General features: G+C 35.8%; 1 protein-coding gene across 4 annotated transcripts in view; it reads right to left on the reverse strand.

The window, feature by feature from the left end:
* LOC150106214 (neuroglian-like) overlaps positions 1 to 15,626 on the reverse strand; it is an 888,579-nt gene that overhangs the window by 278,762 nt on the left and 594,191 nt on the right. For all 4 annotated transcript variants that reach the window (XR_016548353.1, XM_090393042.1, XM_090393040.1 and 1 more), the window contains 2 exons: positions 4,174 to 4,361; positions 2,224 to 2,403 (listed from right to left, as the gene is read on the reverse strand). Coding sequence is in view for 3 of the 4 variants with exons in the window: in XM_090393042.1 (XP_090249168.1) it covers positions 2,224 to 2,403; positions 4,174 to 4,361 (368 nt within the window). In the remaining variant the exon portion in view is untranslated. The remainder of the gene's footprint in view (positions 1 to 2,223; positions 2,404 to 4,173; positions 4,362 to 15,626) is intronic.

A 15,626-nucleotide genomic window follows, 5' to 3' on the forward strand; every position in this document is an offset into this window, starting at 1 on the left:
AGTTGTTTTAAAATTGTATCCATTTAGTATGGCTGTATTTTTGATTATTTTCAATTCTTGGTTTAGAGATTCAGCAGAATCTGTGTGGTCTGGTTACTAATGATTTAATGATGCCAAATTTTTGAGATGGATGATGAGCAGAAGAATTGTGAATGTAGCAACCTGAAAATCTTGGCTTGCGATAGATAGAAGTGGAGATGGAACTATCTTCTTTTCTTTCGATGTGTAAATCCAGAAAGGAGATACCCTGTGAAGATTCTTTTTCTAGTATGAATTTGATGCAAGGATGAAGAAGGTTTATTTTATCTAGAAACAGGTGTAGTTCTTACTAAGATGAAAAGCCAAACGGCTATTTTTTTCTGGCGAGGTTGATAAGTTAAGGGGATAAAAATCCCCCATTGTTTATCAGCCAGTAAGCGAAACTAAGATCGAAAACTACGATCTATAACGTTTCATGCCGACGAACTGTCGGCGTATCCAAGCGTAAGTGACCACTTGGTAGTGCCACACCACGGCAACTCGTTGCAAAGGTGGAGCAAGCTCCCCCCCACATTATGAGAAAATATCAAGAACAGTGAGGGAGCTTGCTCCACCTTTGCAACGAGTTGCCGTGGTGTGGCACTACCAAGTGGTCACTTACGCTTGGATACGCCGACAGTTTGTCGGCATGAAACGTTACAGATCGTAGTTTTCGATCTTAGTTTCGCTTACTGGCTGATAAACAATGAGGGATTTTTATCCCCTTAACTTATCAACCTCGCCGGAAAAAAAAAAAAAAAAAAATAGCCGTTTGGCTTTTCATCTTAGTTATACTATGTTATAATATAATATAATATAATATAATATAATATAGTGACACACCTTTCTGGCAATCGTATAGCAAAAGTATGTAAGTTCTTTTCACTTAAACTCTGATATGCTAGGTCTAGCTACTCACTGATGAGACCTCAAAAAAGGTTGAAACCGGTCTGGGTAGTGACCTCTCCTCATAATGTAAAACAGTACTACATCTCCTAAGAGCTGTGTGTTTTTACATTATGAGAAAATATCAAGAACAGTGAGGGAGCTTGCTCCACCTTTGCAACGAGTTGCCGTGGTGTGGCACTACCAAGTGGTCACTTGCGCTTGGATACGCCGACAGTTCGTCGGCATGAAACGTTACAGATCGTAGTTTTCGATCTTAGTTTTGCTTACTGGCTGATAAACAATGAGGGATTTTTATCCCCTTAACTTAGGTGTAGTTCTTGTTCGGAATGACCCCAGACAGCAAAGACATCATCAACATATCGTAGCCAAATTTTTGGTTTGGGTTTAAACGTGAAACTTTTTTCTTCAAGGTATTCTAGAAACAAGATGGCTAAGTTTGGTGATAAGGGAGACCTCATTGCTGTTCCTTCCTATTGCTTGTAAATTTTCTCTTTCTAAGTGAAGTAACCGGACGTAATAAGAAATTTGAATAATTCAACAATACCAGATGGAAATTTTTGAGTTAACAAGTCTACTGCTTCTTTATGGGGAATATTAGTAAAGAGGGAGACAATGCCAAAACTAATTATCATGTCAGTTTTCAACAGTTGAATGTCTTTTATTTTTGCATGAAACTCTATGTTGAATTTTTAATTGATGAGGCTATGTGGCCTATGTGAGGACGGAGAAGATTAGATAAAAATCTTGATAATTTGTAACTCGGGCTGCTAATAGAATCCACGACGGGTCTGAGTGAAACATTATTCTTGTGAAGCTTAGGTAAACTGTATATTCTTGTAGGCCTAGCATGGTATGTCCTGAGTTTTTTATTGTTTCTTCAACTAAGGAAGTTTCATCAAGTAACTTGTTGAGTTTCTTGAGCTGTCTTTTGTCTGATGATGTCCTATGATACTTAGGATGAAATATTTACTTATTAAAACTTATTACTGTGGTTATTACATGTGTTTGTTTAGTGATGAATTCTTCACAGGTTTCATTGTACAATAAAATAAATCTAAAAATTACATAGTATTGGCATACAATAAATATCAAAGTAACCTATCTTGCTGCAGCCCATACAACAAGCAATGTGTTCTACTTGCTACCTAGTGGCCTGATGTATACTCTACAACTCCCCAAAATAGTAAGAAGTTGTAGAGTTCTCTCCCTTGAGTCATTGGAGGTGTCACATAATAATAATAATATGAAAGATACAAAAAAATCAAATAGTGTATGTCAAACATTTAAGGTACTCACTGCCCATGAAATGACTAGATTATCCTTTTGTGTTCCTCTTCCCATAACCTTATCTGGATTTTTATATGGAACATTTTGAGGTGTTGTACATCTTTCAGAATGTCCACTTGGCAAACTAGGACCAATTTTGTTTCTTGCTATTACACGGAATGTATAGTTGGCCCAAGGAGTCATGGATACCTATAAGGGAATTACAAACAAGTATCGATTTATTTAAATGTTTAAGTACAAAAGCAATCAATAAAATATGTTTTAATGACAGCATTTTATTCCACAAAATGGCAAATACTCTTAGTAATACAACCCTATTTCATCAGATTGTATATTAAAATTTTACAAATTTAATTCAATATTCTTTAAATAAAAAAATAAACAAATAAATAAAAAAGAGGAAGCTGAAATTCAGACAGGGAACTGTTTATACAGGAAACTTGTAACATATCACTAATATCACTATATATACAATTTTATCCAGTGGCGGCTCGTGGCTTGAAATCGTGGGGGTGCTGCAACTTTCGAAATATACATACACACTGTAAGTACAGTGCATACTTGTTTGGATAAAATATCAAAATTATGATAAAAATTTAAAAAAAAATTAAACATGAAAAAATATTAATAAAATATATTAAAAATAATTAATAAAATAAAATATATTCTTCTTGTGATATTTCATGAAAAAATAGTTTATTATTGATAAAATTATACAGTTTAGTATAATTCAAAATTAATTTAAAATAAAATCAATTCCTTTAATTGTAATTAAAGGAATGGATTTACAATTTTTGGACATTACAATTAAATCCTTTAATTGCAATGTCCAAATATTTAGAGAGATGGAGTAAACACGATAAGCACTACGAACACTCTACTACTGATGCAAACTGCACATAAACGACAGTAGTAGAACTGCACGACTGACAGTGCCACATTACGTTAATAGCTCACATCTCACTATGATGTGCATATGCTTGCGAGTAGCCATATGACACTGTGGTAAACACAGTGCTGCTAGCATCCTTTGCCCTCCTAAGTGCTACAAGATGGATTTTTATTATTTTTTTATACAAAATAAGAGAATTGTATAGGATTGTTGATGATAAAATAAAATATTACAAGAAAATATAAATAAATTAATAAATATATTTATATATCGAGAAAAATTGGGGTGCTGTAGTTCTGCAGTGTCTATGCACGAGCCGCCGCTGATTTTATCTAACCAGCTCTTTTCCTGTAAAAGGAGTAGCTGAAATATTTTCTAAACTAAATCAAGGACTTCAGCTACTCGAAAATATGGATCAAGACACTGATCGCTTCGCCAAAGTCGAAAAGCAAATTCAAGAAGCAGTCAGATATTATCGCAAAATACATGAACTAGAAAAGGGAAGAAAAAAAAACAAACAACATTAACCAATTTTCTGATTAAAAAAGCTACTCCTGATCACGAGAAATAATCATATATCGTCCAAATGAATTACAGTAACTCACCTGTTTAATTAAAGACATCATTAATAAGTTTTTTGTTTATGTTAACTAATATTTAAAGGAATTTCAAAAATGCATCATTTTTGATATGTGTTTATGTATTTTTTTATTAAATTTTTCTTTCTTAATTTTGTATTTATTTATATGTATATGTGCTAATAAATAATTTATAAATGTTTATGTAAGTTTATATATTTTTAACCATTTTAAGTTAAATAGAAACCTAATTTATGAAAATATAACCGAAATCAAACAAATCAAGAATTTAAAAAAGTTCTCGACTTACGACGGAGACGTTGGAATGGAACCCCGTCATAAGTCGAGGAATACCTGTATTTTATAATCTAAAATAAAGTCTTTATTTCTTATATTGAATTTAAAAATAATAAAACATGGTGAAAAAAATAAATAATATACTCAAATAGAGGTTTTTACACTTGAACTTTATTCATTAAAAAGTATTACCTTGAAGCGTGTATCTGGTGCAGGAATATTCACAAATGCATCCTCCCATGTTTCTGGAGTAAAACTTGTATTGTACTGAATTGTATAGCTCAGTATTGGTGCACGTCTATCTCCACTTGGTTGCCATTCAACCAAAGCTGTTAATCCATCACACTGGACTCCCATTATATTAGGAGGGTTAGGTACATCTACAAAATTTTTAAAGGAAAATATAAGTATTTGATATGTAAATGATTACTACATATACTGATTAAATTTATCTTACTTATGTACTAATTTTGTCTTTTGCAGTATAAGATGTTGGCTAAAATACAGAATTACAGTAAACTAAGTCTACACGGCAGGCATACATACAGAAAGAAAAACTCTGCATCTCCATATGAGACTGACCAATTCATCTTCAACTTAAAAATCCTCATAAATATTTCTTGCATTTTGGAATTCAAATTTGAATCTTACCAATAAAAAAAAAAAAAAAAAAAATTATAAATACTTCTAGATAAAGTAAGTTCAAACCTAGTTCTTTCCAAACAGATGGAATGGATCATTCTTCCAAATGCACTGAAGGAACACTACTGTATTGCTATGATGTGCATAGTTTAATAAAATGTTATTATAAATATGATCTGCATTTATAATCATAAAGATTAAATATGAAACAATGACAGTGAAACATAAGCAAAAATTTTAATGCTAAAGGGAACCTATGTATCATATCAAAAAACAGAAAAATCTTAAAGAATATGCAGTCATTTTAATTAAAAAAACAAATTACATGATAACCACAGCAATTAACTTCATTGAAAGTACAGATATTTCATAGTGAAAATAAAAGTACACCATCCGTGAGTAGAAGCAAATCAAAGAAAGGAATACAAGGTACATACAACAATTGGTTAATTAATTAAAAACAGTTGCTGTGAGCTAGAAATTAATATATTAATAAATAATATTAAAACTATTTTAGATATTTACATAAAATGAGAATCTCCCAAACTGGTGAGGGAGGTAGAGAGAGAGAGAATTGTTCCGATTCTCTAACAGTTAACCACTGTGGTTATTGTGTAATTTGTTGTTAAAGATTAGTCTTAATTGTGGTACATATTGTGAAAATTGTAACAAGTTCATTTTTAATCAGTAATCCCAATTACAATAGATTCAGAACTATGGCATAATAGTACAAAGTGTTCATTTAATTTAATTTATTTAATGCCTCTCTGAATGCCAAAATGTGTTAATATATATTTCATTTAATTTCTTGGTAGAGAACACATTTTAAATAATACCACAACAAATGAAATTAATCAATATAATCAGTCAGCTTTATTATTAACACCAGAACTCCATGGAGTCAAAAAGACTCATCACAGGAAGATGCTCTTACATACAGAACCCATCAAACAGTGCTTTAAACTCATTCAATGGATCTGTATTCACTACAATATTAGGCAATGCATTCCACCCACTAACCACTATCGAAGTAAAGAACCTGATCCTTACGACGCTGCTAACACCTTCCTTATACAGCTTCCAGGTCTGTCCCCTTGTTCTATCCCCTTCTTCCATTCTATAAAAAAATTTCTGCCACATTAAACTAGTAACACCCCTTTACCACCTTAAATGTCTGAATATCCCCCCCCCCCCATGCTCATATTCCACATCCCAAAGACAAGGTAAACTACGGGACCAAATATGTGCACAGTAATCCATATGAGGCCTGATCAAGGCCTTATACAATGGAACCAAAGCATCTTTATTTCTACAGTTAAGGTCCTTTGCATCATTATCAAAATGTGATGCGATTTCTTCACATCTTGTGCAATGCAACCTCTGAACATCAGATTTCTGTGCACACTCCAAGGTCTCCTCTGATCTCCTCAACTTATTCCAAAATTTCCCTACCAAGTATATACTTTGCATCCTATTGTTGTCTACCAAATTTCAGAACCTTATACTTTTCAACATTGAACTGACAGTTCCATACTTTTGCCTACTCATCTTTTCAAATCTTCCTGTAAGGCCACAATATCTGCTTGATTCTTCATTACCCTCCCCAGTTTTATATTATCTGCAAACAGTTGTATATCACCATTTAAATCCATCCAAATATCATTAGTATACAAATTAAATAACAATGGTCCCAAACCAGACCCCTTGTGGCACACCTCTAGTGACTTTTCTGTTTCGAAATAGTACCCTTATACACAACTTTCTGGTACATATCTGATAGCCAATCACCTATCCAATTGACTAGTCTATCATCCAATCTCATCTGCTTCAATTTAGTTACCAACTTGTGGTGTGGCAATCTAGCAAAAGCCTTCGCGATATGCAAGTATTTCAGTGTACATGCATCTCCCTCATTCAATACATTTGTCATCTTGTTATAGTACATGGTATCCACATTGGGCTTCCCTTGCTTCAAAGAGTGGTAAAAAATTTGAAATTTGGAAATATGTAAGGTTTGGGTTGTGCAAATGTTAGAGACTCTACAAGTTTCATCCAGAATTATTTTTACAAAAACTTGGTGAGTGTTCCTTCTCATTTGTACAATTTTGACACCATGGTTCATACACTTAAGTAGTAGTAACACGTTGAAACTAGAGAGGTCCAATGTGGACACTCTGTACATAAGCAAGTTAGTAATACATGATCTCACTTTATTATTATTACCCCAAGACCACATGGAGTCAAAGACTCATCCGGGAACAAACCCTGCTGACAAGCACAAAGAATACCACTCTTATCAACTCATTTTTGTATCCTATCTCTCACCAATCTCTCTAATACCTTAACAACAACTCCAAAAGATATACAGATCAGCCTGTAATTTGTTCCCTTAGGCTTATTACCACCTTCGTGAAGTGGAACAATTTTGTCTTTCATCCTTTGGGAGTAGGGCTGTGACAAGGCTCTTGTTAAACAGATAAGCAAAGATTCATGATAACTCCTTGGAACATTCCCTTAAATCATAGGGTGATATGTTATCATATCCTATTGCCTTATTGACATCTAGCTTACTTAGGTCTTTATATAATGCTTGCTCACTCACCATAAAGTATTCTCTCATATCATTCTCTACACTTAAACTTATTATTTCACACTGATGCATACCTCAACTATGTCCTCTCATTCTTCTTTCTACTTGTCTACTATTTCTACTTGTTCTACTTTCACATACTGAAAAAACAGATGAAGGTATTTCTTCGAATTTCTGCTCGTACTGCACATTTGTTGTCCTTACCAAATGAGTCACTCTTCTGGCCTGTTTTCTATCACTATCTTACCTTCCTTCTATTCCTTGAGCACCTTTCCCGTAGCCAGACTTTCATTGAAAAGCCAGGTCAAAGGAGCTGTCAGTTCTTTAGCACATTCTCTCAAAACTCATGGTGAAATACCATCCAGTCCCACATCATATCTCTTCTTGAATTCATTTACAGACGAGGAACTCACAACTGAGTCAGGCAAAGCATTCCACTCATTCACCACCCATGGGGCAAAAAATTTCATTCTCACACCCTTGTTAACCATACTTTTCCTTAATTTCCAGGGATGATCTCTTGTTCTTCCATCACTATCACACAGCTGAAACATTTCCCCTGAATCAATCTTATACAAACCTTTTAGTAATTTATATGTTTCTATGATATCCCCTCTTCTCTGCCTATCAACCAACCTCTGCAATCCACAAGCTCTCAATCTATCAATATAGGAAGCATTTTTTACATCACTCACCAACTTAGTCACTCTCCTCTGAACTCTCTCCACAACCTCCTCATCTCGAAGGAATCCAAGTGACCAGACTTGAGCACAGTAATCCAAATGTGGAAGTATCAACACTTTATTAAGGGGAATAATGACCTCTTTATCTCTGGATGTTATTTGTTCCTCAATAACCAAGTAATACTGAGTACTCTAGAAGACAGTAAAGCTGTAGGACTGGATGGTATTTCGCCATGAGTTTTGAGAGAATGTGCTAAAGAACTGACAGTTCCTTTGACCTGGCTTTTCAATGAAAGTCTGGCTACGGGAAAGGTGCTCAAGGAATAGAAGGAAGGTAAGATAGTGCCATTACATAAGGGTGGTAGCAGACTGGAAGTGTCTAATTATAGGCCAATTTGTGTGTCATCAGTAGTTGTTAAGATCTTGGAGAAATTAGTTAGGGACTGCATACAACACTGGGCAGATGAGGGTAATGTTATCTGTGAGAATCAACATGGATTTGTAAAGGGGTGCTCTTGTTTTAGTAATATGCTAGCCTTTTATAATAAAGTAAAAAGAGCAGTAGATGAGGGAAAGGCATATACTGCCATTTTCTTGGATTTAGCGAAGGCATTTGACAGGGTGCCACATGATAAGCTGATATTTAAGTTTCATTACATGGGTTTGGATGTTAGGTTGGTCAACGATCCAGGATTGGCTGTCCGATAGGTATCAGAGAGTTGTGTATGGTGGGGCAGTTTCAAGAAGGCAGAGTGTACAAGTGAGATCCCACAAGGCTCAGTACTGGGAACTTATATTGTTTAACCTTTATTTCAATGACATTGTCAGTAGATTGCAGGGGGATATTCAGTTGTTTGCGGATTATGTGAAGCTGGGAAGGGTTATTAGTAATAGTGCAAATGTGGTAGTCCTGCAAGGGGATTTCAATAAGTTAGACAGATGGGCAAATGAATGAGGGTCGGTTTAATGCAGCAAAATGTAAGGACTTGAGGTTTGGGACACCGCATTGGAGGAGCTATACTGGAGGAAGTAGGGGAGACAAGAGATCTGGGGGTTGATGATTGATAGAAACCTGAAATTCAGGAGACATATTGCAAAGGTGGTGAAGGTAACACAGAGGATTGCTGCAATAATGAGAAGGATGCTGACTTGCAGAGATAAAAGAGTTATCATTCCGTTGTATAAGACCCTGATCAGACCACACTAAGACTATTGTTCTCAGATTTGGTCCCCAGGATTTGAAGGGGATAAATTAACTGTGGAAAGGGTACACAGGTGGATAATAAAGATAGTTTCAGGACTGTACAATGTTAGTTATGAAGATTGGCTGAGGGAATGTGGACTGCAGAGTTTGGTGGATAGAAGGAGAGGTGATATGATTGAGACTTTTAAACTGTTGACAGGTGGTTACAGGGTTGACACTGGGGAGTTGTTTCACTTGTTGAACAGCAGGAGGGAGTGATGACAAGGGGCCATCCCTTGTCATCACTCCCTCCTGCTGGGAGTGGTTTCTTTGCATGGAGGATGATTGAACCTTGGACCTGATAGAGTGGTGAGAGAGCGAGAATGGTCAATGAGTTTAAGGAGTGGTATGATAGACTTTGTTTCCTAGGAGGGACCTCCCACAATGAGTCTTTTGACTCCTTGGAGGCCTAAATGATAATAATAATCTTTCCATTTCTATTCCTGACATCACATCATCCTCAGACAACCAACTTACACTTATACCAATTATCTTTGTGTATAGTGACTCAATCAGTTCAACAAATTCAGCTCTCTTATTTCGAATACTCCTTACATTTGTGTACAGACATAACAATCCCTCTGTCTTTGAGGCCATTCTCTATTCTAATGCCTTTCTCTTCGGTATGAGCACTTCCATTTCCTGATCCTGATTGCCATTCATACCTGCCCTCATCCTCATCTTTATGCATTCCATCACCTTGGACTGCTACAACCACATTTTCAACCTGGTATCCATCTTCCTCCTGTCATACCACCAGTTTAGCTTTGCTATCCTGCTTAACTAGTACCAGTAATCATTAGCTATATTAATTTCCCTTGATTCTGTGCCTTTCTAGCAAACAATAGCCTTTCTAAATACCTGACATGAAACCCATTCAAATGCAATTCATCAGCAAACCATTCCAACTTTTCTTCCATTTCACTCCAGAGATTCACAAACTGAACCTCCTTTGTTCCCACAACTCAGCCATCTTGCTATTCATTATCTCTGCTCTTCTTAATTCACTATTGTCATATTTGGGCAACAACTAACTACTTTTCCAACAACACTAGTATCCTATATCTGCTTCAATAACTTTCTGAAGTCTCTATCAGCATTTATTTTTTCACCATATCATTTGTGCTCACAACTATCACTAATTCATGCTTGCTCTTTCCTTCTCTGTAAAGCATCATTTATTTGTTTCATTATTCCACCAGGAAATCGTGATTTGTGCACTTTATATGTATGACACCGCTGATGATCGAGTCCCCCATAGCATATTATACAATTATCCTTCGACTCTTTCTTCATAACACTAACTTCCTCCTTTTCATTCACATCAGCCAATCTATTCTGTAGGTGTTTAATCTCATTGTCAAGAAGTTTCATTTCACTTCTCACTTTCATGGACTCTTGCTTAAGCTCCTCTACTAGGGTCCAAACTCTAACTACTATTTGTATTTGTAATTATATTGTATTTGCAATTATATTTATAATTGCTCTAAGCTATCAATATGCTTTTTACATACGTTGATGTTTTCTTTCTTTTCATTCGCTGTAACAGTTCACAAATCTTTCACATTTTTGCAGTGCATACATGAGGCAATTTTTGCAACACATCACAGTTAAATAGATATTATTTTCTTATTATTCTGCATCGTAAATTAATACTGTCAAATAAACTAACATGAACTGCCAACACACAAGCCTTTCTACTAGCTTACAGGGATATTCAGTTGTATGCAGACAATGTGAAGCTGGGAAGGGTTATTAGTAATAGTGCAGATATGGTAGCCGTTCAAGAGGATATGAATAAACTGGACAGATAGGCAAATGAATGCGGATTTCAGTTTAATTCAACTAATGCAGTGTTGAAGTTTGGGATACACAGATGGGAGGTTGCATACTTTGTTGAAGGAACTGTTTTAGAGGACGTGGGGGAGGTAATAGATCTTGGGATGATCACTGATAGACACCTGAAATTCAGGGAACAAGATCGCTGCAATACTCAGAACGATGCTCACCAGCAGAGAGATAAGAGTTGTCATTCCATTGTATAAAGCACTTATCAGATCGCACCTGGAGTAATGTGCTCAAATTAGATTCCAAGGTTTTGAAATGAATAAATTAACCTTGGAAAGAGTGCAGAGGCAGATAACAAAAATGATATGAGGTCTGTACAATGTTAATTTTGAGGATAGACTGGGGGAATGTTCACTGCAAAATTTGGTAGATAGAAGAATGAGAGGTGATATGATGAGACATTTAAACTGTTGAGAGGTCGTTACAGGATTGACACTGGGGAGTTTTTTTTCAACTGGTGGAAAAGGGGGAGAAGGAGTGAGGACAAGTGGCCATTCATGTAAGTTGCAAAAGGAAGTAATGAACAGAGTGAGGAGTGGTTTCTTTGCATGGAGGATTCTGGTCCATCCATCCATCCAACAGTGGTTCTAACAGGCACTTAAGCACCCAAGACCTTCCAAATATTCTTGGACTTTGGAAGTGCAACCATAACTCAAGGATAAGGTGGTTAGCCCTATGTCTGTAGATGCATGTGTTCGTAGGGCCGGTTTGCCTGTTCTGGGGGACGAAAAACCCGAGTTTCTGGGTGAAAAAAAAACCCCTACCTCTGTATAAGATCGGCTAACTCACTTTTCATCAAAAGAGACCCAGATAAAGGTTCCTCATCTCACTAACGGGAATCGAACCTAGGTCTTTCTGACCAAAGGGTTTCATCTATAACGACTGAGCTACTGAGGCTCTGAGGATACTAGTCAACCATACAGAATTCTCTGATATCTATCAGAATGTGTGTTACCAATTCAAAAAATCCAATCCACTACTCTGAGCCATATGTTGCAATATGGATCAGGTTGTACTCTATCAACTAACCAAACCCATATGTTGGAACTTAAGTACAAACTTGTCATTTGGAATCCTATCAAATGTCTTTGCAAAATTCAAAGTGACCTCACTTTTTGAATTTTGTCATCTACTCTTGTTTCTATATTGTAAAAGGCAACTAAAACAGGAGTATATCTTATGTCAGTATGCATAAATCATATTACTCTCACCAGCCAAATTCTGTACATGAGTTCTTACATATTTTTCCAAAATCTTAACAATTGAAGAAATATAAACAGGTCTATAGTTTGATACCTGCCCACCTTTATGCAATGGCATGGTTAATATCCTTTTAATTCTGTCATGCTGAACCATTTTAAATGTTTGCTCCTTTCTATACTCAGCTGTAGGATTTCTCTATCTATTATAACAGCTGCATCATTTGATGGGAATTCTCTAAATGAAATAATAGCAGTAAATCTTCTTTAACACACACACACACACACACAAAGTTGACAATACTCCTGCCTATTAAAGCAGGCTATCCACCACATTAATGATTTATTACACTTTTCACCTAATTTGAGTAACCTTCATGAAGTCAATGGGCTCAACAGACCCACAAAACCAGCAACATGTCTATCATAATGAACTTTGAAGTTATTTACACATGCTGCATTCACAATGCACTATTGAAATAAATCACACTCACCAGCAACTTTCCACATAAAAAATATACTCCTCACAGACATCTTCACAGCATCTTTATTCAATTTCCAGGATGGCCTCTTGTTCTTCCCATCTTAACATCCACTCTATTTATAATTACTTCTGTATTAATCTGGTAAAATTAATTAACTTGAAGGACTTCATCATATCTCCTATCCACCAAACTCTGTAATACATATTCCCTCAAATGCTCTTCATTACTAACACTTGAGACTCCTGATATCTTTTGATCATTCAGCTTTAAACCCTTCTCTAATGTTTCCACATCACAATGAAAACCAAACGACCAAATCTGGGCACAATAGTCCGTGTTTAGTCAGAGATATGCCTTATATAGAGGTACCACCACCTCATTATCCCTACGTGTCAACGTACTTTTTATCATAGCAACACTGTGATGTAGCCTTTGCAACACTTGCAATATGCTCTCAAAACTTTAGTCAATGATCTACAATCACTCCAAGATTCCGAATTGCATTAATTTCCTGAAGTACATTCTTTATGATTCTCCACCAATACAGTATGCAGGCTTATATCTCTGTACCCTAAAGTTTAACACCTTGCATTTATTAATATTAAAACTATAACCCCACTCATCTGTCCAAGCCAAAAGTCTATTCAAATCTTCCTGTAGAAAATTAACATCAGCAATATTCCTGATAATTCTACCTAACTTTGCATCATCAGAAGACATCTGATGATCCCTACTCAATCCACATAAAATATCATTATCAAGTAAGTTAAATAGTAGAGGCCCAACAACAGAACCCAGAGGCACACCACTGGTCACATTCCTTTTCTGAGACACTGCTTCATCCTACACTATTTTCACTATTTTAGTCCATGGTCTACAATCACTCCGAGATCCCAAATTGCATCCATATCCTGATGTATATTCTTTATGATACTCCACCAATATAGTAAGCAGGCTTAAGCTCTGTAGCTTAAAGTTTAACATGTTGCATTTATTAATATTAAAACTATGACCTCTGAAGTACATTCTTTATGATACTCCACCAATACAGTATGCAGACTTATATCTCTGCACTCTGGTATATTTCAGAAAGCTAACCATTAATCCATCTAACCAATCTGTTATCTTTCCATTCATTCCATCTTTAATTATTACACCTTCCATGGAGTTGGCACACTCATCATGGGAGGTTCATTCTGCAGTTTACATACCAATCTGTCATGTTATAAACTATCAACTCACTTTGCATAATCCTAATCCAAGAAAATCACTGTATATGAATCTTCCTTATGTAACACATCTGTCATCATATAATAAAATGTAAGCAGATTGCAGAAACACGATCTGCCCTTCACAATCCCATTCTGACCATCATAAAGAATCTTATGTCCATCAACTCAAACCTATATTCACTTCCTAACCAAATTTCTCAATATAAAGAATCTTATGTCCATCAACTCAAACATATATTTAGTTCCTAACCAAATTTCTCAATATATTTACCATAATTGCAGATATACAGACAATGCAGATATAATTGGAAATTTGTGTCCTAGAATCATGCTTGTGAAGAGGTAATATTTTGCCTTTTTCCAATCCTTAGTAACCTTACCCACTGCAAGACTTTCATTAAATAACAACATCAACTGCATGGCTAACTCTTTTGCACATTCTTTAAAAATATGTGGTGATATGTCATCCATTCCCATAGCCTTATTAACATCTACTCTAAGCAACACTTGATATATACTCCTGATTCTTTCATCTTTAATTCTCCCAATCCTTGCATCCCTTCTACACATTGTAGAGCTTCATTCTCACAACTATGACATACACTGATGATGTGTTAATTAAATAATTCCACTATATCATTTTATTATTATTATTATTATTCAGTCCTCCATGGAGTCAAAAGACTCATCGTAGGAGGTCCATCCTAAGAACATAGTCTGTCAAGACTCATCGAGGGGAGGCCCCCCCCCCCTAAGAAACACAAAGTCTATCATACCACTCCTTAAACTCATTGACCGTTCTCGCTTTCACCACTCCATCAGGCAATGCATTCCACGGTTCAACCACCGCCCATGCAAAGAAACCACTCCTCACCCTCTTGCTCGCAGTCTCCTTTCGTAACTTCCAGGGATGGCCTCTTGTCATCACTCCTTCCTGCTGTTCAACCAAGCAAAAGAACTCCCCAGTGTCAACCCTGTAACCACCTCTCAACAGTTTAAAAGTCTCAATCATATCACCTCTCCTTCTTCTATCCACCAAACTCTGCAGTCCACATTCCCTCAGCCGATCCTCATAACCAAAATTGTACAGTCCTGAAACCATCTTGCTATGATTACTCTGCTAACATAACTACCACCAGTTTTAACTTGCATTAATTATTTTCCCTCTTGCTTGCTACATAACAGAAAAATTCCCTTGGATTAGCTTTGACTGAACTGGCCAATCTCCTCTCATATTCTACTTTTTCTTTTTAAACCATGCTTGTCACTTTTCTGCCATGCAATTTATATTATTCATGCATCTGTTCACTTCTGTCAGTCTTTTACCTCCTCCATAACTTCTTTTATAATACTGCTTAACTTGATTTCACTGTTAATTCATCTCACTTCTACTGTATTTATTTGCTGAATTCTTGGTATCCAATTATGCATTGCTTTTGTTAGATATTGCTTTATCATTTCTCATGCACTGTCAACATCTTTTCTGTACAATTCATCAACCCAATGTATTGATGCTAATAGGACTATGGAGCATCTCATAATCACCTACCTCATAGTTCATATAGACTTTGGTAACAACATTTTCCTGCTTGACTACATTCCAAACCAATACCTCATGATCACTCTCTCACCAATAGGTGGCAGTGTTAACCATGCTACCAGCCAGAACGTATATATACGTCTAGTTTCCATGGATGCGAAGTGCATATTAAAATTGTAATAC

Source organism: Typopeltis vanoorti, chromosome 5 (assembly GCF_054136105.1).
Source record: "Typopeltis vanoorti isolate ZY-2024b chromosome 5, IOZ_Tvanoo_1.0, whole genome shotgun sequence".
Lineage (NCBI taxonomy): Eukaryota > Metazoa > Arthropoda > Arachnida > Uropygi > Thelyphonidae > Typopeltis > Typopeltis vanoorti.